The following is a 24,316-nucleotide window of genomic DNA, read 5'->3' as shown; positions in this document are numbered from 1 at the left end:
TGAAGAGGTAAACAGGAAAGAGAAATCATAAGAGACTTATTAAGATGGAACTTAAAAAGCCCCAAGCTTAAAAACACCTGACTTACTAAGTTTTGTACATACAAAGGGCCAGAAAGTGCTGTGCAGGGTAGGGAAGGTGGGGGAGTTGGCCTTGGCTGGGGATTCTTCTGCTGCTGGATGGTACCTACTCATACAGCTGTGGGGGGAATTCCTCCTTTATGGAGTAGCAAATTGATGGAGTGGCAGCTTGCCACTAGACTAAAAGGGAAAGTCCCTTCTGTTACCAAACCATAATGTATTCAAAAGCAGTGGGAAGGTGAGAGATATGTTTCCAGAGTCCTAACTTCTAATTTGGGATATACTTCCCCATAGAAACTATGTTAGAAGTATTGATCAAGTTCTAAAGTTAGGCCACAAAAGTCTACTTTTCACATATTTCAGAACTGTTACTAGTTAAACAGCCTTGTGGGCTAGCCTGGGAAGCTAACCAACCATAAAAAATTGCTTATGTGAGAAAACGTGTTCCAAGCTTCAAAATGACCAAATATCAGACTTGAAATAACCAATTTACAACCTAAGAATTTATCATAAAAGCTGAGAATTTCACTTTCAACAAGTATGGAGAGCAAGTAGAATTTTGCAATAAGTTGCATGATGTTTTCTGTTTGTCTTTTGGTCTCATCTAAGTTAACTTTGTCCATGTTCAAAGGGCTGACAGGTTTCTTTCCTAAAAGAGAAAGTAATGGGCCTCAAGGAATGCCTGGAATGCTCTCCTTCCTCATCTCCACATTCTGGCTTCTCTTGAATTCCTTCAAGTTCCAGCTAAAATCCCACCTTCTATAGAAACCTCTCCTAATCCTCCCTAATTCTAGTGCCTTCCCTCTGTAGGCTATTTCCAATTTATCCTATATGCAGCTTGTTTGCATATGCTGTCTCTCTAGTTAGACTGAGAGGTACCTGAGAACAGAAATTGTCTTTTGTCTTTCTTTGTATTCTTAGCACATAGCATGATGCCTGGCACATGCTTAATAAATGTTTATTGACTGACTGTTGGTCTAACTCCATGTTTTCAAAGAGAACAAAATGTTCTTTGAAAACAGAAGAAAGGTATTGGGATAAAAACACAAATAGTATTTTCATTGCTGCTGCCAGATGTATGAAGGGACTTTGGAATAGAAAGGAAGATTTGGGGAACAAACAGATGAAGAGACCCACTACAATGGACTTGATTCTTACCAACAAGAATTAGCTACTGACACAGAAATAATGGAAATCTTAAAAGGGAATTGACTACTTGATCAAAATGGTATCCAAGAATAGGATCTGGATTTCTTTTTTTTTTTCTTAAATATAAATTTATTTATTTTTAGTTTTCAACATTTACTTCCACAAGATTTTGAGTTCCAAATTTTCACCCCATCTCACCCCTATCCCACCCCAAGATGGCATGCATTCTGAATACCCCTTCCCCTAGTCTGCCCTCTCTTCTATCTCTCCCCCCCTTCTCTTATTCCCTTTCCCTTCTATTTTCCTGTAGGGCAGGATAGACTTCTGTACCCCATTTCCTGTATTATTTCCCAGTTGCATGTGAAAACATTTTTTTAAACATGTGTTTTTAAAACTTTAGGTTTCAAATTTTCCGTCTTCCTCCCTCCCCACCCACCCTCATTGAAAAGGTAAGCAACTCAATATAGTTTATTCATGTGCAGTTATGCAAAACACTCCCATAGTAGACATGTTGTGAAAAACTAACTCTATTTCCCTTAATCCTATCCTGCCCCCCCATTCTTTCTTTTGACCCTGTCCCTCCTCAGAAGTATTTGCTTCTGATTACCCCCTTTCCCAATCTGCCCTCCTCTCTATCATCCCCCTGTTCTCTTGTCCCCTTCTCCCCCTATTTTCCTGTAGGGTAAGACAGATTTCCATACCCAATTGAATGTGTATGTTATTCTCTCCTTAAGCCAAATCCTATGAGAATAAGATTCACTCGTTCCCTCTCACCTTCCCCCATTTCCCCTCCACTATAAGAGGCCTTTTTTCTGTTTTTTTTGGTGAGATAATTTACCCCATTCTACTTCTCCCTTTCTTCTTCTCCTAGTATAATCCTCTCTCATCCCTTAATTTTATTCTCCAGATATGACCCCTTAATCTTCAACTCACCCTGTGAAGTTGTCTATCTATCTATCTATCTATATACTCATACATATAATTTTTTCCCTCCAACTACCCTAATACTGACAAAGGTCTCATGAGTTATAAATATCATCCTTCCATGCAGGAATGTAAACAGTTCCATCTTAATAAGTCTCTTACAATTTCTCTTTCTTGTTTACCTGTTCATGTTCCACTTGAGTCTTGTATTTGAAAGTCAAATTTTCTTTTCAACTCTGGTCTTTTCATCAAGAATGCTTGAGAGTCCTCTATTTCACTGAATGGCCATTTTTTTCCCCAGAAGGATTATACTCAGTTTTGCTGGGTAGGTGATTCTTGATTGTAATCTTACCTCCTTTGCCCTCTGGAATATTATATTCCATGCCCTGGGGTCCTTTAATGTAGAAGCTGCTGAATCTCGTGTTATCCTGATTGTGTTTCCACAGTACTTGAATTGCTTCCTTCTGGCAGCTTGTAATATTTTCTCCACAGTGCCCTGCCACAGGGCAGTGAATTTACAGGCCACAGAATTCAAGGAAGGAGTCAGTAATGAAAATATCATCCTAAAATTTCTTTATACATATGTAAAAAGCATGTATAACAAATCAGACAAACTAAAGATCCTAACCACGGAGGCACAAGGATCAATAAGAACTAGTGTGATGGAATTCATTACTAGATTATTGTTTTGGAAGGGTCTACATTATTCAAAGGCAATGAAATAGATAAAGAGGGAGTACAGTCTAGCAGTGTATATTAAGACGATAAACCTCCACGTGGAAATCAGTGAACCAAAGAAGAGAATTACAGAAGCGCACCCAAGGAAGAGATCATTACAGTGAGAAACAGAAGCGCTATTATCATTTGAATTTCCTGTAGGCCCCTGAGCAGAAGAAAAAGGCCCTTCCAGCTCTCAAATCCATGTGATTCTTTGTCTCTCTTACTTTGTTGTCTTTAACATTCTTTACCAATCTTAACTTATTCTGCGTGTAAACATACCTGTCAATGTTCTTGTGTTATATAAGAATTTTACACCCATCTTCCGTTACTTTCCCTTGCTTATGTTTTCTGTAGGCATTTTTAAAAATCCAAGTTATTCAATTCCACAACCATATGTCTTTTTTTTGCTTCCTCATTAGAATTATTTTTATTTCTTTTCATATTTTCATTCTTTAGAGCTTTCTGTTTTTCCTGGGCTGACTTACTCTGTAATTTTAAGCCATGGGATTCCATCTATCTCATCTTTGAGCCCTTAGAAATACATTCTCAGTTTTCTTCTCTATCATGAATTTAAGATTGATTTAAGATTACTTTGCCTGTAAAATTTCCAGTATTTCTGCTTCAGTAGCTAATTTGCCTTTGTTAGTATCAGGTTCATTATACTGATTTCCTTCATTGCTTTTTCCTCCTTTTGAAGTATCAAATTATCATCAGGCAAAGCAAGAAAGTATTAGCTTACTTGCTTTTGGCAGAGAAGCTGCTACAATAGATGTCCAGATAGTTAAAATCTGCTATCACAGCAATATGCTTCTGATTCGGTTCCTGAATTATCTAGGGTAGAGGTTCTTAACTTGGAGTCTGTGAACTTATTTAAAATATTTTGATAAGTATGTTTTAATACATAGGTTTCCCTTGTAATATCACATATTTTGTTTTATGCATTAAAACATTATTCTGAAAAGGGGTCTATAGGCAGATTCATTCTTCTGCCAAAGGGATCCATGACATAGAAAAAGGTTAAGAAACCCTAATGTAGGCAATTTAGTGGATTGTAAACAGTTATGTGATATGGCAACCAAAAAAGCCAATAGTCTTGGACTCCATTAAGAGAAGTGTAGCTTCCAGGAATAGCTAGGTGATAGACCCTAACTAAAGAACTTTGTTCAGTTCTATGCTCTACAGATTAAGAAGGACATTGATAAGCTGATGATTGTCCAGGGGAAGGCAGCTAGGATGGTGAAGGGCCTGTGAGTAATACAAGAATCAGCTGCAGGAAAAAGTAAGGTTTTTAACTAGGATAAAAAGAAATTTGAGGGATGGAGGAGGAAGGTAGCTGTGAAAAATAATTGGACTGTCACATGGAATAGAGATTTCATGTATTCTGTTTGCTTCCGGAGGACAGAACTAGGTATAGTTGTGGAGACAAATTTAGATGATGTCAGGAAGAACTTCTTAATAGCTAGAGGGGTCCAGACATGGAATGGACTGTCTATAAAGGGAGTAGACGTTCACTACTTGGAGGTATTCAAGCAGAGACCAGAGGTTCATTTATTGAGAATGTTACACTAAGAATTCCATTCATGTATGAGTTGAAAAAAAGACAGTTTGATAAACTGAACACATTAAAAAGAATGAGTTAATAGGGCTAAGCAAAGGGGAAATTTTACTCTTGAATACCTAGAATTCTCTAAAATTAAAGGAAAAAGCAATATTTAAGAGAAATGGATAGAATTATTTTAGGCTTTCTAGCAAAGCCAGTAAGTACAGAAGGGTTTGAAGTATTTCAGAAGATTCTTTTCCCAATAAATAAGTGGTGCTGATTCCTACAATAACTTATTTTACAATTTTCTATTACAACATTCATAGGTGTGGAAACTCATTTTATACATTATATTTTATAATAGTAGTCTTGGCTAAGGAATCACAGTATTCAGAGTCAGGAAATGACCAAGAATAAACCAACTTCGTAGCCTGTATCCAATGTAAGCAAAGAAAACATTACACCAAGTACTTTCCCATAACTGGCTAGGGAAAAAATCCCACAATCTGTCATATTACAGTAGAGTTGTCTCAAGCATAGTGAATAGGGAAACCACTAATGGAATAGACAAGTATTTTTGAATTTTTTTTTTCCTTTTCTGTGCCAATAATTTCTCTGTGGCTGCTTGTTTCAAAGCATGGAGTTTCACATCCATATGCTAAGTATCATCCTTAGGCAAAGGCAGGCAAGAATTAGCCACTTTTTTTGGCACTTTGAAAACACTAAGAATTGTAAATGTACATGTATAAAGTGGAAGACCTTTTGTGACCTTTCAATACATGAAACAGAGTTAAAACTATGGGAATATGTGAGGTCATCTAATTTTTCTTTCCTACTTTCACAGGAAGGCTCACACTTAAAATATTATAGATACATGTGATAGTTCAATTTTTTAAATTTCTACATATCTTAAAGCACATAACCTCTCTCATGAATACATCCTAATATTTGAAAATCCTTACTCCTAAGGAGTTTCTTAGTCATTCAGTAAGATTCCTCGTTGTTCAACACAATTGAGAGTAATATTTGCTAAATATCAGAATTAACAGCCATGTGCTATCACTATTTGCATTTCTGTCCAAAAAAAAATCAAACCATTCCTGGCACATAGTAAATGCTTCATAAATCCTTGTTGATCAACTGACTTTCTCCATTGAGCTCTAGCCTCCCAGTCAACCATTTGTGCAAATAATTATACATGAAGGCTGGCCTACAATTTTTCATTATACCTAATCTAAATGTATATGTTCCTCTTAAAGATCTATACAAATGTAAGGTAACCTAAGAATCCAATACTCAGGTATTTAGTACATTCAGTTTTTTGTAAGGACTGGAGAGGAATTGAAGAAATCTTTGGATATAAGCAACACAGGAAAAAAGGAAGGGAAGAAAGGAGGATGAAGAACATGGTATGACCTCAGGCAAGTAACTTAATCTCTCTGGGTTGTAATTTCATTGTTAACAAAGAGATAAAACTAGAGCAGTGATGTCAAACTCAAATAGAAATGAGGCCATTAAATTGTACATAAAGATCCCTGAAGGCCAAATATTGACTTGGAAAAATCACATATCAACATTATCTATGTTCTAGTATAGAGACACCTAGGTGGCTTAATGGATAGAGTGCTGGGGCTGGAATCAGGGAGACCTGAGTTCAAAAGTGACCTCAGACATCTACTAGTTGTATGACCCTGGGCATGTCACTTAACCTCTGTTTGCTTTAATCCACTGGAGAAGGAAATGGCAAACCACTCCAGTATCTTTGCTAAGAAAACCCCATAGAAAGCATGGGTGTGCTGTGGGTCCATGAGGTCCTGAAGAGTTGGACCTTAATGAATGACTAAACAACAAAAATGTCCTATTATACTTTTATTTATTTTGCTAAATATTTCCCAAACACATTTTAAATTAATGTGGGCCACATGCTACAATGCAGCCCACAGGCTTCCTGTCTGACACTTCTGGAACAGAAGATCTCTAGGTCCTTTCCAATTCTACAGCTAATAGCCTACGATTCTTATTTAACCCCAAATTAGAGAAGACATAGACTCGTAAAGACTACAGAAAACTGACTGGTGGGCTAAAACGCAAGAGGAAAAAGTATTCTAATTGGCTGGTAATCACTAGAAGCGTCAAGGTCTGTGAGGGTAAAAGCAAAAAAGTATGGGAGAAACCCAAAAAAGGAGAAACACTTAAAAAATTTTTAAAAATGAAAAAAACAGAAAAGATGAAATTCAATAAATCTTTCTTTTAATTGAATTTAATTTTTTCTTCAATTAATTTATTTTTAGTTTTCAACATTCATTTCCACAAGATTTTGAGTTCCAAATTTTCTCCCCATCTTGCCCCTCTCCCCACCCCAAGATGGTATGCATTCTGAATACCCCTTTCCCTCATCTGCCCTCTTTTCTATCACTGCCCCCCTTCTCTTGTCCTCTTCCCCTTCTATTTTCCTGTAGGGAAAGATAGATTTCTATACCCCACTGCTTACATATCTTATTTCCCAGTTGCATGTGAAAACAATTTTTAACATTTGTATTTAAAGCTTTGAGTTCCAAATTCTCTCTCTTCCTCCCTCCCCACCCACCCTCATTGAGATGGCAAGTGACTCGATACAGGTTATACATGTGTAGTCATGCAAAACACTTCCACAGTAGTCATGTTGTGAAAAACTAACTATATTTCCCTTCATCCTATCCCATCCTCTTGTTTATTCTATTTTCTCCTTTGACCCTGTCCCTCCTCAAAAGTGTTTGCTTCTGATTACCCCCTCTCCCAATCTGCCCTTCCTTCTGTCATCCCCCATCTCTTATCCCCTTCCTCCCCTATTTTCCTGTAGGGTAAGATAGATTTCCATACCCAACTGAGTGTGTTTGTTATTCTCTCCTTAAGCCAAATCTGATGAGAATAAGATTCACTCATTTCCTCTCACCTTCTCCCACTTCCCCTCCACTGTAAAAGCTTTTTCTTGTCTGTTTTATGTGAGATAATTTACCCCATTCTACTTCTCCCTTTCTTTTTTTCCCAGCATAATCCTCTCTTACCCCCTAATTTTATTTTTTAGATATCACCCTTTCATCTTCAACTCACTCTGTGCCCTCTATCTATCTATCTATCTATCTATCTATCTATCTATCTATCTATCTATCTATCTATCTTTCTATCTATCCATGTATTTTTTTCCTTCCAACTACCCTAATACTGACAAAGGTCTCATTGGCTACAAATATCATCTTTCCATGTAGGAATTTAAACACTTCAACTTTAATAAGTCCCTTATGATTTCTCTTTCCTGTTTACTTTTTCATGCTTCTCTTGAGTCTTGTATCTGAAAGTAAATATTTTCTATTCAGCTCTGGTCTTTTCATCAAGAATGCCTGAAAGTTCTCTATTTCACTGAATGCCCATTTTTTCCACTGAAGGATTATACTCAGTTTTGCTGGGTAGGTGATTCTTGGCTGTAATCCCATCTCCTTTGCCCTCCAGAATATCATATTCCAAGCCCTTCAGTTCCTTAATGTAGAAGCTGTTAAATCTTGTGTTATTCTGATTGTGTTTCCCCAGTACTTGAATTGTTTCTTTCTGGCTCCTTGCAATATTTTCTCCTTGACCTGGGAATTCTGGAATTTGGCTATAATATTTCTAGGGGTTTTCCTTTGGGGATCTCTTTCAGGAGGTGGTTGGTGGATTCTTTCCATTTCTATTTTACCCTCTGGTTTTAGAATATCAAAACAATTTTCCTTGACAACTACTTGAAAGATAATGTCTAGGTTCTTTTTTTGATCATAGCTTTCAGGAAGTCCAATAATTTTTAAATGATCTCTCCTGGATCTATTTTCAGGTCAGTTGTTTTTCCAGTGAGATATTTCACACTGTCTTCTATTTTTTCATTCTTTTGGTTTTGTTTTACAATTTCTTGGTTTCTCATAAAGTCATTAGCTTCTATTTGCTCCATTTTAACTTTTAAGGAAATATTTTCTTCAGTGAGCTTTTGGACTTCCTTTGTGGGAGAAATCTGGAAATCACCACAGCTGTCTGTGATTCAGTCCCCTGAGGCCTGGTCTTTGCCTGTGAGGGCCCACACTGAACTGTGCTCCTATCCCAGCCTGGTGCAACAGACCTTTCCAATCAACCATCCAGGTTGTCTTGGGCTGGAAATTTGCTTCACTCTGTTTTTTTGTGGGTTCTGCTGCTCAAGAATTTGTTTAGAGCCATTTTTTACAGGTATTTAAAAGGTTTTTCAGGAGAGCTCAAGCAAGTCACTGCTTTCACTCTGCCATCCTGGCTCCACCCCCTCAATAAATCTTTTGAAATTGCACTGGGGGAGCTACAAAGATAAAGATTTAGTTCCTGTCCTCATGGAACTCATAATCTACAAAGAAGAAAAAGAGCTGGAGAACAAAAGCAATGGCAGAAATGATGAAAAACAGCAAGGACAGTAAAACAATACATCATGAAGCCAGAAGAAAGCAATAACAGTGTTATTAGAGAAAAAGTCAATGGGAAAAAAGAGAAGAAATCCAAACTAATAACACAACAGTCTGGGAGTGTTCAGTGTAGAGGCAAAGAGCCACACAACTCAACAATCTCAGAATACTTCACAATATTGTGGTATAATATTACAGTTTAAGGTCATAAAGATGACCTTGAGTCATCAAGAAAATTTTTAATTATTTATACTAAATTCTGATTACTAAGGAAAGAAATTATGTAATCTTAGAAACGATTTTCATAAAATTTGTCAAGCATGTCTAAAGTGATAGTGCTTAAAAGGTTAACCAAATTTCACTTATCTAGTTTATGTTATCCACTACAGAAGATAACTAAAATGTTGCTGTACATTCAATCTCAAGGTAAAGACAAAGAGATCCAAACAGGACAACCCAAAGTTAAAGCCCTTAATCATGTATCATTGCCTCTGTCTTCAAATAATCAGCCAACCAATCAATCAACAAGCATTGAGGTGCCAATTATATGCCAAGCACTGTGCCCTGCACTGGGGAAAGAAAAGCAGAAAATGTGGAAATAACCAAGATATCAGAATAAACATTTAAACTTGGTTTATGACAGAATAATTTTTCTCCCAATGTTCCCTGCTTATAATAGGGGCAAGGGTTACACAATAGCACAGAAGTAACAATAATAAAAACAATTTTTTGCAGTCAAATTATTGGTATTTTATATAGCTGTTTGATCAAATAAAATAACAAGAGCTGACACTTAATATACTGCTTTGTGGTCTACTTTGTGCTCTGCAAGTAAAGGACCTGGGTGCAAACTCCATTTCTGATGCTTGCTAACTTTATGATTTTGGGCAAGTCATTTCACCACCATAAGCCTCAGTTTCCTCATCTGTAAAATAAAGTGATGGATTCAGTGGCCTCTGAAGCACCTTCCAGCTCCAGACCTATCATGCTCTGATCCTATTTCACTTGATCATTACTATGGCCTTGTGAGATAGGTAGTATGAGTATTATGTTATTCCTATTTTTAAAAAAAATCTAAGGCTCAGATAGATTGAATCAAAAATTTTCTAAGTTATATTACGTCAGGAAGTGGGAAAAGCAGGAATTTGTCCATTCTGGATGAGGATAGTGAAAGATTAGAAATCAATGTTTCTCCTCCTTCCCAATTTTAAAATTTCCTTCATTTCCCACCTCTCAAAAGGCCCAAGGAGATTCGAGGCAGATGTAGAGAGTGCAGTTGAGAGGATCAGGCAAAGAGCTTAGAAGACAATCAATATACAAAATGTCTTGCCCCTAAGACTTCCTAGTAATTCCTGGGGGAAAATTTGGAGAAGAATAGCTCTGAAGGATCCATTCCTGATAAAAGCCTGAAGACAACCCAGTGGTTGGGCACAGTGCCCTACTTCCAAGAGGACCTTAAGATCTTTAAGATCTTATTGCCCCAAAAGTATCATCTTCCATAATTTGAAGAAAAGTTGAATTGTTTTGTTAAAATGATGTTACTGGGCTTTTTTTTTAAGGAAGATATACTCATTATAGTCAAAAACAACCCAGGTACAAACCTCACCTAGTATCTAAATAGATGAAAAATGATTTTTTAAAAAAACCCTATAAATTTTTTTTAATAACTGTGGAAAATGCATTGGATTTAAAGTTTGAGGATCCAAGTTTGACTCCATCTATGCTACTTTCTAGCTGTGTGACCTTAAGAAAGTCCCTTTATTTTTCTGGGATTCAATTTCCTCATCTGTAAAATGATAGAATTGGACAAGATGGTCTCCAGTCTCCAAAATAATTCAGGCTCTAAATCCTATGTTCCTAAAGTCTTATAACTATAAATAATCTACTAGTCAGCAAAGGCAGTCAACCAAAATGATTATAAATCATTGAAAGTTACTTAAAATTCTCACTCAGACAATTGATGAAATTTTAACATAATAATGAATATAAAAATGAGGGAAAACTACTAACATAACTTTTAAGGAAGATATTGAGCTGAGTTTGTGAATGTCTACACAATAAACACATGCATCTCAAAGAAATAATCTAATTTTTATGAAATGATATCTTTTACTCATACACGTACCTCTTACTAAAGACTGGATTATTTCATAATTTCATCTGTTTGAGCAAGAGAAGAAGCTGGAAACCAGGAAGACCTTTCTTGAAGTCCCAAACAGGGATATACTGACTAGTGATATATTTCGTCATCGTTGTTCAGTTGTTTCAGTCATGTCCGACTCTTTCTGACCCCATTTGGAGTTTCCTTGACAAAGGTACTACAGTGGTTTGCCATTTCCTTCTCCAGCTCATTTTATAGATGAGGAGCTGAGGCAAAAGGGTTCAGTGACTTGCTCAGGGTCACACAGCTAATACATGTGTGAGGCCAGATTTGAACTCAGAAAGATGAGTCTTCTGACTCTAGATCTAGTACTTTATACACTGTGCCACCTAAATGTCTCTTTTCTGGCTGGATACAAAGGTCCAGTTTGAACTTACATATCAACTTAGATAGTATCAATAATACATTGAGAATATAATTAAGTTTCCCATATGCTTTTTGAATTGTAAAAGATAAGAAACTAATTTTATAACAATAACAAATACCAATAACAAAATACCAATAACCAATACTTTAAAGAACAATTATTAACTGTTTCCATAATAATTCCTTATAGGGTCCTCAGGATATTGTTTGATATTCATTTAATGAAATGACTAGAGAAAAATGAATCAATGCTACTGTCTACCTGAAAAAAAAAATGAAAAAGAAAAATAAAATTTTTCTAAATGACAAGCACTAGAGTACCAACACAAAATAACCAGAAGCAAGAAAGTCTATAGCTATGTAAATTCTTTGCCAGGTACCTTTATGCAAAAATGCAAAATCAAAATCAAACATTCTGTTTAAATTAGCCCCTTGAATATCTTTACAATGCTAAAGATAAATCTGAAGACTTTGCAAAATATTGTGCTATTCTACATTCCTCAGATCTTCCAAAATCATCTTATATTAATTATATTAATTCCTAGATGTATTTACCTAGTAAACAATAATATTTTCATTCATTTTTTTAAACTTTCATTCTCATCCAACATTTTTCTTTACTTCAGTCTCTGATGAAGAGGTGGCCCTTTTCCTTGCTAAGGCCAACCTCTCTAAATACACATTTGATCTCATTCACTCCCATCTTCTCCAACAGATTTCTATTGCTACTTATCCTCACACTCTCTATTCTAAAATCTCTCCCTATTGATTTCTTCTCTACTGCCTATACACATGCTCATCTTCCCAATCTCTAAAAGGCCCTCATGAGATCCCCTGCTAATCATCATCCTATCTCTCTTTTCTCTTTTCAGCTAAATTCCCTTAAAAAGCCATCAACACTTGGCACTTCTACTTATTTTCCTCTCAGTCCTAATCATTTAAGTGCAACTATTCTCTCTGAAGTTTTTAATATTTCTGGTCAGATCCTACGGATTTTCCTCAGTCCTCATTCCTCTTGACTTCTCTGAAGAATCTAACACTATTGACTAACTCTTCTCCTCCAGTATTCTCTCTCCTTTCTGGGTTTTCATGACACTTTTTTGGTTTTCCTCCTGTCTGACCACTCTTCCATCTTTTTTACATTATCTTCATCTACGCCTTGCCCATAAGCACATAAGAAGTGCTTGATAAAAGCCTTCTTCATTCATGTCACACATACTAACTATGGGTGTCCCACAAGGCTATATATAGGGCTCCCAAAGCCCCATTCTTGTTTCTCTCTGTATTATCTCACTTTATGGTATCATCAGCTCACATGGATTCTACATATTCAATCTTAATCTCTTTTCCTGAACTCCAGTCCCATATCACCAACTGCTAATTAGACATTTCATACTGTATGCTCCAAACCATATGCTTCAAATTACATGCTCCTTAAACTCAGCATGTCCAAAACAGAATTCACTATCTTTCTCCCAAAACCCTTACCTCTTTCAAATGCCCTAAACTTTTTGAAAACTGTCCAAGATCACACAGGTAGTAAGTGGTAGTGCTGGGATTCAAAGCTAGGTTCTCTGTCTATGTAACTGACTATATGACCTTCACATCTGGGTCTTCCTACAAAATTAATTAAGGCAGCCCTTAAGCTATAACCACCCAGCTTACACATGAATTGCCACCGTGGTAAAAGATCACCTCCTTGGGATTTCTCACCTAAGTGATGGCAGCCGTATGGCAAGTAGAATGGTACAGCTGAACTCATGGTTATTTGCAAAGGTAAAGACCAAACTGGTGGTGGCACAAAAGGCAATGTTCCTAGAACTCCTAGGCCTGAGGGCTAAGTACCAGTATGACGAAAAAATAGCCAGATCCTATGGTGGGACCTGAGCAGCAGCATCTCTTACAGGCAATGAGGATCCTCCAGCTGTGCTGTGCTGTACTTGATAGGATCACAGACAATGGGTAGCTGATCTATAGCAGCATGAATCACTCCATCCTCATCTCTACTTTGCTCAACTCAATTAGGCAGCACTCAGGTTCTTCTGTGAACAAGAAAGGTAAGTACTAGAGCCCTTTATCTTAGTCTGAGGGCCTAATTCTTTGCTATCAAACTCTCTATCCCTCATTTTGGGGTCACACTCTCCCTGCCTCTTGACTCCTCCTGAGTTCCCATAAAACTTATCTATGTTTGTAGGAATAGACAATGGGTGTTCTCTTAGTTCTACAATATGAGTAAGAACTTAAGGCTAGGCTGGTCATGACAGCACACTGCAGGCTATGTCTTGAAGATATAACTCCTGCTGTAGTCTCCATCCCCAGAGCCTGACTTTAAGTCCATCAATTACAGAGCCCTGAGAACTTGAAAATCTGTGAGGATAGTGTAAGCTCGAGGACTGAAAACTGATGTGAAGACACAGCCTACTTCTCCCTATATCTGAACAGCAATTTCTGCTATAACATATATAGCAAGTAGACATCCAGTCTCCATCTAAGCTTACATGACAACTTCCATCAGTGAGCTTATTACCTCAAAAAGAAACCCATTCTACTTTTGCAAAGCTCCCCTCCTCAGACTGAGCCAGAATCTTTTACTAAGTTCCATGCATTTTTTTCTCATCCTACCTTTTGAAATCAAGCAGAATGAATTTAATTTTTCTTTTATATAACAGTCCTTCCAAAACCTAAAGATGGCTATGAGGTACCATTATCTTCTGTTTTTCAAGTTAAACACCCCCAGTTCTTCCAATCTAATCTCATAGAGAATGTTTTCCAAGCCCTTTTGCCATTCTGGTCACCCTCCTCTGGATGTTCTCCAATTTGGTAAGAGGCAACCAGAACTGAACATAATATTCCACGTATGCTCTGATCAGTACAAACTACAGAGGGATTATTAACTCCCTTGTTACAGATACTGCATTTTGAATAATGCAGGCTAAGAAGAGAGAAGCATTTGGGGTTACTATATCATACTTCTGACACACAGTGCGTTTGTAATCCAATAAAGTCCTCAAGTCTTTTTCCCATGAATTATTGTCTAGTCACACTTTCCCATCTTGAATTATGTAGTAGAATTTTTGAACCCACATGCAGGACTGTCTCCTTTTCCCTGTCTCTCTCTCTCTCACTTTCTCTCTTGCTCTCTCTCTACACACACACACACACACACACACACACACACACACACACACACACACACACACATGATTAAATTACATCTTATTAAATTTGGCAATAAATTCACAATAAGAGAAAGGAAAATCATAAGTTTTGAAGTGAAACAGACATAATATATAATTCAGAGAAAGGATCTATGCCATCTCAGACTGGTACGTGCATGGTTTTAATAACTACGATTGTGACAATCACCAAAGAATAATATTTTTAAATGTTTGAAGGTATCTCTATCTGTGGAGTCAATCATAACAAACCATGACATTTTTAAAAGTATTATTTCTCATGCGGAGAAACTGTTAATATTTTGGATTAAAGACTAGCCTCAGTTTTACAAAGTACCTACTAATATTGTTGATACAAAAGGAGGCTTTAGTCTTCATGAAAATTAAAAAAGAAATAAGGTGAAAATACTAATGTCTTTGAATTATTTATGGCAAGTCACAACTGGTTTAATAGCTCTAAAACTAAGAAAAACTTGCATGCATTAAGATGACTGTTGAAACTGCTGGTGTTAGAGAAAAGGCAGCAACTGATTTTTCTTGAGTTATTTGTTATAGCTAGTAACATATATTCAATAACACATTTATTGTCGACCCAACTGTATTCTACTAGAAAATAACTGAGAAATATCTTTGAGAAAAAAATAGCTTTGAGAAAATATCTCAAAAGAAGAGAAAGCTATACCTGGATTTAAAGCTATTTTTAAAAATCACCTTAACACTTTTATTTCAATGGAATACTTTGGGAAATTTAAGCTTAAGTTCATCTAGTTACCTTTTTTTAAAAATTTTTTGGTGAGGCAACTGGAGCTAAGTAACTTGTCCAGAGTCACACAGCTAGTGAGTGTTATGTGTCTGAGGCTGGATTGGAACTGAGGTTCTCTTGACTCTAGGGCCAGTGCTCTATCTACTGTACTACCTAGCTGCCCCACCTGGTTAACTTTTGACTCAGCAGTACCACTCACTACTAGGCCTATACCCCTACATCTCCTATGCCTGAAATGTTTTCTTAAGTCATTTTTGCCTCTGTTCCCTGCATTCCTTCAAGTACCAACTAAAATTCCATCTTCTACAGGAAGCCTTTCCTAGCTCTCCCTTCATTATTTCCTATTTACCCTGTATATAGCATGCTTGTACATATTTGTTTGCTTGTTGTCTTCCCATTACATGTGGGTTCTTTGAGGGCAGGGAATGTCTTTTGCTTCTTTTTGTATCCCTAGCAGTCACAGTGCCTGGGAAGAGAATGAGGAAGAACACTAGAGATAACTGTGATGATGCAGAGAAAAAACAAATATCAATAAAAACATATTTTTAAATACACATAACTTTGTCAGTATGACTACTTCTTTCACTAATACAAACTACAGACTTTCTACAAGTTAAAAGATGCTTTCATGAGATGCTATGGCAAATAAATTTCCTCATATGATAGTCAATCTTCTGGTAATAACCCCTTGTATCTTACTTAGGCTGGTCCCTAGATCATGGTCTCCCGATGGTCCTGATTCTGACACCTTTCCATATGCTAGAACCTTTTAAAGCTTACTCTCTGATAATGCAGTCTAGATTATTTCTAATGGCACTCCCAGCTCTAAATCACGTAACTCAATGATAGCTCACCTTTTCCAACCCCTTCATTTCATAGACAGAGGTCCATTAAGGCTAAATAAAAGACCAGGGTCACACAAATAGTTGGCAGCAGGGTAGAGGTTCCTTGGTACAGTTAATAGCCCAAAGAATTAGAAAGTTATTTAGACTATAGAACTTTTAGTTAATAAGCATTTATTAAGCATTTAATGCGTGTCAGGCACTGTACTAAGTTCTGGGAATACAAAAGATTAAAGAAGAGGAAGACATTGCAAATACTTTTTGAGGGATTACAACAAATTCAGAGAAAAATACTGCAACTCTTGGGATGAAGTACAGCATACATAAATATGAATGGGGCCTGGGGGAAAACGTTTAACCCCAAGCTATAAGTGATTTTAAAGGATTTGACAAACCCGAAGAATGTCACTGAAAATATAAGTGACATGAGAAAATAATTAAATCTTAAACTGGAAATAGATGATATAAAGGAGCTGGTGATGACCTAAGACAAAGGAGGTACAAAAGACTGCAAAAGAGGAGTGTGCTCAGATGTTCCCATTCAAAATATTCATAGTAGTAAAAAAGTATGTGAAGCCTTTTGGATAATTGAGGGGCCATGGAACCTTATGAGGAGTAAAATCTCATTCCTTTAAGGTCTGCCACAGTCTCTTGAACTATCACAGATTCCTCTACATAATGAGAAAAAAAATTTAAGCAGTATTCTAAACTTCTCTAGAAAATATTTTATAAGGAAAATACCTTGGAAAGAATAAGTTTTATTGACCTTTAAAGCTCTTTAAGCCCTTCCTCTATAGAAATCTCTACTTACTTCCTCACCTTCCTTCAATTAAAATTTTTCTCAACATTATAATTAAAAATTTAAAAATATTTCTTATTCAGTGTCATTATTTTTACTTTAACTATTAACATTGTAATAGCATTGCTTTCTACTGTTTTCTATTATAAATGCATATAATGTGGTACCAATATTGTATTGGGTCCAATGATGGACTAGGTATCTGTGGTCCAAGGGTCATCTTATATAAATTGAGAAGTTTATCACCAGGTTGGTCATAGGGCAATGAATTCTTTGACCACAATTACTCTCAAAGACAATCTATTAAGTCACTATAGGGCTGCTGTCTGCATCAGCAGATGAAGTACCCACAGTCATGAGATCATAGATCTTTGAAGTACTATGGTATATGTATGGGTGAAATAGTCCTTTGGAAGTTAATTTAGGAATATAACCATGGGTTCATGTTATTTCTACAGGAAAAAGTGTTATGAGTTCCCAGTAAGTAACAAATAAGCCAAATCCTGAGAAATACTCAGTTTATAAGTTGGGAGCTAACTGCAAGCAATCAAAGGTATAAGTTATCTTTTCCTAAGTAACTTTTCCTAGGTAGCTTCCTAAGTACCTTTTCCTATCTTGCCCTACAACCATTTTCATTGTTGTCGATATACTTTAATATGTTAGTAGCATTCAAAATACATGTTCACCATTTTATTAGTTTCAACTACTCCTCTCTCTAACTTGCATTTGTTGACTGGCTATATCATAAATCTGTCTCTGAACCTCTGAATAGCCAGGATCCTACCACCACCAGCACTAATATGTCTATAGGTCAGGGGACAGCCTCATAAATAGTCTTATCAAGAATCTAGTACCTGCTGACTCAGCCTCATTCTTATCATCATGATAATGATGATAATAATAACATTTGCCTTCTAGGTACTGCCGTGCCTGCTGCTGGGCAGGAAACTAGCACCATAGTAAATGCATGCACACACACACACACACACACACACACACACGCCTCAACATAACTGAAATGACTGTACATCAACAACAACTTATTTCAGGTTATATTCAATTCCAAATATTCTGTGACCATTTCTGGATCAAACTCTCACATAAAAGAGGTTGTATACTTCAGAGTGACATAAGAAGCTTAAAGACTGTCTGACTTACTAAGACATTTGCTTAAGAAATGTTGAATTAATGTTTCCTCACTCAAGTCAAAACTCAAAGTAATAATGTGCCATTACATTTCCTAAATTTTATAATTTTAAGAAATAGATTTGAATTTATATAAGCAAAACATTAACCCTGCAAATGTGATCACAATGTATTTGTTATCTGAGAGGACATTAAAGAAAAGCACTGAAAACTTTTAAAAAGCAAACTTTGGGAAAACATATTGAGAAATTTTAAAAAATAAGTTATATATCACTACCTAATAATTCTTTCACTTTCATTCTGGAAAACTGACATTTTTCCAAATATGAACATTTAATTTTAATTAAAATATGAAACATTTGTTTTTGAACACCATTTTTTGAAAGAACAATTCCATCATTCCAGTGATCTATTCCTCACTTAGACCAAGCACTGGCCTGTAGATTTCCCTTTTTGAATTCTACAGTTATGATGATAAATAATAATAAAAAGAAAATTCCCATCACTACCTATTTGACTCAGATGACTATCAAAGGATTTCTGATTCTATAGCCTATTATTTAGTGAATGAGAAGTGTGAAAAGAGAAAGAAATGAAACATCAAAAACAAGCTTACTACTAGAGCTTCCCTTTTCCTATTCCCATTTTCCCATCTTCCTAATCTCTACTTTAAAAAATGACTTTTTTTCTAGTCTTTTATAAAGATGCTTACTAATTGGTTGATCGCTTAATTGAATATGAAATAAATATTTCCCTAATGTTCAACTCTAGATAATATCAGATATTTTGAGAGGTGGTGTCTCCTACCCTGTTTCCTCTGGATATACAGAAGTTCCACTTCCATTCATTTGGCAGCCCTCTTGAGATGGTAAGTCAGAGTCTTTTCCATCTTGACTTGAAGAAGGACCACCAGCCACACGATTCTGCTGCATATCCCACTTGCGAGCCACATTGCAAATTGTTAACCTTTTCTTCTCCTACAAAAAAAGCACATGTAACAAGAAACCATTTATATTTTTATTTGCAACATTTGCAGCAAAATATAGCAGACAGAAAGGATAATCCTTCCTATCATACTTTGTGATAAAAGAATTAGCATGCCAATATTTCCTAGTAATTATAGAGGTAGATAATTATCCTTGAAAAGGATGGTATAAATGCAATAGCTGAATAACAAAACTATATGTAAATAAGAAATAACCTGTTTTTAAAATAAATTAATGGAGTTCTAAGGCACAAGCAGTTTTTCTTTTTTGTACTTTTATACATGTAGAAGAAATTCACCAATTTTGAATGAACAAGGTAGGTAAGGGAGTCAGTCCATAAACCTCTGCTTTCCTCTGTCTTTTCACTCTTTTTTTCTTTTCCCAGTTTGCCCTTCCAACCAGCTTAAACTTTCGGGGAAGGGAGGGAAAAAGCTTGAGGCCAAGGCATGCCTGGAAGGACTGAAGGCTTCCTCCCTTCCTAGTTGCCAACACTAAATCAAGAAACAAGAGGCCACTGCTCTAAAAGGAATAGTCAGTCACCCTAAGGGAAGTTAAATTTCAATAACCTAGCTGAAAGACTGCATTAAAAGTTACAAAAACCAAGTTCCTGTTCTGACACTAATTTTGGATCTCTGTTGCTTCATATATAAGATGTAGAGGAGGGAAAAAAGTGGCCTCCAAGGTTCTTTCTAGGTCTGATAGCTAATGGGTCTATGAGATTTGGGTTCCACTTAACTCCATCTCAGCTGAGTCTAAATTTAAAGAGTTAAATGAGTCTTTTTCAGTAACCAAGAGTAAGGTACTCTTTTGGAATTTGAAAAATCAATTACTGATGAGACTTAGTGCCAAAAGATTTTGTTTCTAAGGCAGACAAATATGTGTGGGCAGTGACAATAATTAAAGTTCCATAAACATATTTTACAAGAACTAGTCACAAACATACAATCCTCAATTCAAAGGGATAAATTATCTGTGGAGAGAGCTGAGCAAACTGTTTATTAGCGATCTGTAACCTCTGGAGCCCCCTTCTGGGAGAATGGCAGTATAGCAGGAAGTCCTCTCTACTACAGCTATCTGAGAATTTGGGACAATTATACAACCCTGCTGAGTTGTACTACATGCAAGACAAAAAACAATTGATCTGCTGGCTCCCAAAATGTTATCTCCAACCCCAAAAGCCCTTCCTGATCCTCTTACCCCCCAGGTGTGGGTGCCCTTCCCCTCACTGTCCAAATTATACTGTATTTACTTCATGTATATATGACTTACGTGTGTATATGTGTACATGTATAATATGACTTATCTGTGTACATTTATTTCCCTTTGTAGAATTATGTTTTTGTTGTGTTTGCCCTTCGTTCTCAAAGAGGACCATGACATCAGGGAGATGACATGAATTGCAATTGACTTTGTTTTGAGTGAGAGAGGGCTGTGCAAGGTCACCAGCCTCACTTTTTCCTCCAGAGCCATCTGGGTTCAGTGGCCAGATATTCATCAGATGACTGGAGAAGGCTCAGGACCCTGGCCCTTTTAAGCTAAGGTCTTTTCAGGTTCTCATTCTGAGTGAGGCAATGCCCATTCAGTGAATAGGCCTCTTTAAGAAGTGAGCCAAGGGATGGCCCCTTTAATTTAAAAATAAATAAATTTTAAAAACTGGGAGGAGAAGAACCTCAGGGTTATATAAGCTCGTTGAGGGCAAAGACTCTACTGATTTTACCTCTAACAGTGCCTGGCACACACTAGACACTTAAAATGCTTCTTGAATGAATTAAATAATTACAAGGTTGCAAGCTCTGTGAGGACAGAGACTAATCTACTCCAATAGTTAATATTATTGTTACTGTTACTATTATTCTTTGGAACCTAATACAACATTCTGAATACATATGTTAGTTAACATGTGTTCATTAAATTGAATTTAATTAAAGAATTATCCTTTAAGTTGCTAGCCAAGGGCAATAAACACCAGCAGGATTATTGTACATAAACTCCTATACCTCAGGAAATTCTAAGAGAGGCTATGGACAAGAGTTCAATCTGTCACAGACAGTATTCATGCTCCAAGATAATTAAGCTTTGGGTTAGAGTACTTCAACATGGAAAGCCATCTTTAGTATAGTAGTACCCAGGGAAAAATTCAAACACTAGTAAATGTGTTAAGCAAAGACCTATGTTTAATTTTAAAGGAAGAACTTATTACTTTGTTCTTAATAGCTATGAAATTCTGCATAATAAAACAATGAAGTCAGAAGAATTCTGTCTTATAATTTTTGTTATAGTTCCTGACAGGAAAAAAGTTTAAAACAAAGTGCTTTTTATGTAGGTCTCAAGGTGACAGTTTAAGATACTTTTAAAAATTTTAAATTCTTGAATTACTCAAAACTTTTACAAGCTCCTTGTTGGGGGCCGAGAACCCCAGGTGAAAGAAGACAGAGAAGGGAGAGACAGAGCCGTTACTAAATGAACAAAAGAGATGCAGGAGAGAGTGCACAGAGCATAGATCAATTACACCATGCTAGAAAAACAGGCTTAGAATAGTAAGGGATATGGAGGAAGAAAGGCACCTGAGTGTGGCTCTCTCTAACTTACTCCATACTCAGAGTGGAAAGATAATAGAATGAGACTCCTTAGAACAAATTCTGTTATAGGTCTGAGTACATGAATCTTCAGTTGTGGATGAGTAGAGAGAACAGATTCTGGGGCAAGAGGTAGTTACTACTGGCCTGTGAAATGGTACAGATTCAGAGGCTATGTGTGAGCCACTTTAGTGATAAGAGGAAGTGTGCTTGTAAGCCTGTGAACAGTTCCCATGCCATTGAAGAACAAAGAATGAAAATAAAGGAATACTTTCTATAAATATGCATGGATGTATCCTAACTTCTCTTTAAATGTCAGAGAGCAAAGCTCATTACAATGCACTTGTAAAGACAGCAGTGAAGCAGCTAGGTAAGTCTTCAAAGCATGAAAGGGCATCAGGGAGAAATAAGACCTTGATCAGTGTTTGCTTATGACTTTCACGCTTCTTCTCTTCCTCTTTTCTTGCAACAATAGATGCCATGCGCCTTTCTTCTTCCTACAGAAAAAAAAAGATATCTCCTAAAACATTTCATTACCTTCTCATTTTAAATAAACTTAGATTTAGGAGCTTAATCTGTCCCTGAAACACATTTAACCTGCCAAGAGATTTAATTCAAGGCAAGTTATAGAATGTTTTTCTTCTCCTCTTCCTCCCTGATTCCATATCAATCTTGATCTCCTACCTTAACTCTCCCAGCCTGGTGATACCACGACTGATCCTAGGAATGAAAGATGGGAAGTGGGAAACAGTAAAAGAGGAAAAAGAAACAGGATGCAAGGTTTTTAGGAACAGTTTCCACCTGCTTAGAAAAGGGATAAAATTAAAACTCTTCAAAAAGTAAAGTGAAAAATTATTCAATCCCAACCACATTCTCAAACCTTGCATCATAGGAAAAACTTTTGTCCCTTTTGCGTGCAGGTAAGAATACACTCACTCACTCTCTCTCTCTCTCTCTCTCTCTCTCTCTCTCTCTCTCTCTCTCACACACACACACACACACACACACACACACACACACACACACACACACATTCTCTGTAGCATTCAAGTATCTCATGGAATCTTAGGGCTGAAGTAATCTTAGCAATCACTTAATCCAATCCATTTTATAGATGGCGAAATCAAGGCCCAGAAAGATTAATCATTTGTTTAAAATCATGAAGCTAGTTATTGGCACAGCCAGAACTATAACCTCAATATAGTATTTTTTTCTACTAGGTCATGCTGATTTCAATCTACTGAAATGTGATTCATATGTAAAGATAAGATTATTGATCCAACATCAATGGGTCATGAACTTTGAATTACTTCTCTAGCAATTTTTACTGAGTGACTCATGCTTTTCACTTGGAAGCTACACTGCATACATTTGTTGAGACGGCTGGCAAGAAATGGGGATATATTCTATGATTGAGGGTTTTTTACCCTCTAAAGAATTACCTTATCAGTGTCCAACTAAAGACACATCAAGCCCATAGTTTCAGTAGCTCTATATGCTAAGCAGTAGTGCTAATAGTCAATAATCACTTATTAAGTTCTTACTATGTGCCAGTCTACTTTGCTAAGTGCTAAGGATAGGAGGAAAGGTAAATAACAGTCTCTGCTTTCAAGGAGCTTACAGTCTAATGAGAAAGACAGCATATTAGTAACTATGTACGAAAAAAAAGATACAGATAGGATAAACTGACAATAATCAACAGAGGAAAGGCATTAGATTAAAGGGATCAAGAAGGCTTTCTGTAGAAGGTGAGATTTTAGCTGGGACTAAAAGTAAACCAGGGAAACCAGTAAGCAGAGATAGCCCCAATGGGAGGAAATAATCACTTCAAATGCATAATTAATACCTGAGATTTATTTTCACAAATAAGTGAAAACAAAACAGGAAGCCAATTGATGCAATGGACATATCATGGGACTTGGAATCAGGAAGATCTAAGTTCAAATCCTGCCTCAGACAATTATAAGATGTGTGACCCTGGACAAGTCATTTAAACTCTCTCAGTCTCAATTTCCTCATGTGTAAAACTGGGATAATAATGGCATGTATCTCACAAGGTTGTTTTTAGGATTATATGAGAAAATAAGTGTAAAATGCTTTGCAAACTTTAAAGTGCTACATAAATGCCAGCTTATCATCATCAGCATCAGCATCATCATTATCACTCTTATTACTATATCCCCTTGTATTATAACTGTGCAAATACAGATCTGATCTTCCCTGATAGATTATGAACTTTTCCAGGGGAGAGACCTGTGTCATCTCTTAGATCTCTGTGTATCCCATAGCACCACAGCACATAGTATGCCTCATATGTAATAGGCACTCAAATATTTCCTTGACACATGAAAATCAGTCTCACTACCTTATAGTCATATTTGGTATATTCATACTCCAGAAACTCTATTTAAGCCACTGCCTGTTTACCAAATCTAAAGGTCATCTGCAGTCTTTCAACTATCACTATTTTTTCTAAAACTTAAATACACAATAAGAAAAGAAACCTACAAACTTAAATATTAAAATATAAATGCAAAATAAGAAAAGAAAAAACCATGTCATATGCATAGCAGAACATAAGAGAGGATTCAAAATATACAGCAATAAATTTCCATTTCAAAAAAGCCTATGTAATAAATATTGCATATTGTGTTGAGAGCTGT

At 36.4% G+C, this 24,316-nt stretch overlaps 1 protein-coding gene across 9 annotated transcripts in view; it reads right to left on the bottom strand.

The window, feature by feature from the left end:
- The window catches only part of LRRC49 (leucine rich repeat containing 49), a 190,740-nt gene that overhangs the window by 29,634 nt on the left and 136,790 nt on the right, over positions 1-24,316 (bottom strand). For 8 of the 9 annotated variants that reach the window (XM_078151234.1, XM_078151232.1, XM_020982063.2 and 5 more), the window contains 2 exons: positions 22,067-22,150; positions 18,899-19,068 (listed from right to left, as the gene is read on the bottom strand). In XM_078151234.1, coding sequence (XP_078007360.1) covers positions 18,899-19,068; positions 22,067-22,150 — 254 coding nt within the window. The remainder of the gene's footprint in view (positions 1-18,898; positions 19,069-22,066; positions 22,151-24,316) is intronic. The other variant, XM_078151231.1, reaches the window with a different exon arrangement.

This window comes from Phascolarctos cinereus, unplaced genomic scaffold (assembly GCF_003287225.1).
Source record: "Phascolarctos cinereus isolate Bilbo 61053 unplaced genomic scaffold, phaCin_HiC Scaffold_3;HRSCAF=262, whole genome shotgun sequence".
NCBI classification, from domain to species: domain Eukaryota; kingdom Metazoa; phylum Chordata; class Mammalia; order Diprotodontia; family Phascolarctidae; genus Phascolarctos; species Phascolarctos cinereus.
The sequence above is the reverse complement of the archived record's forward strand: the minus strand, read 5'-3'. Positions and strand labels throughout refer to the sequence as shown.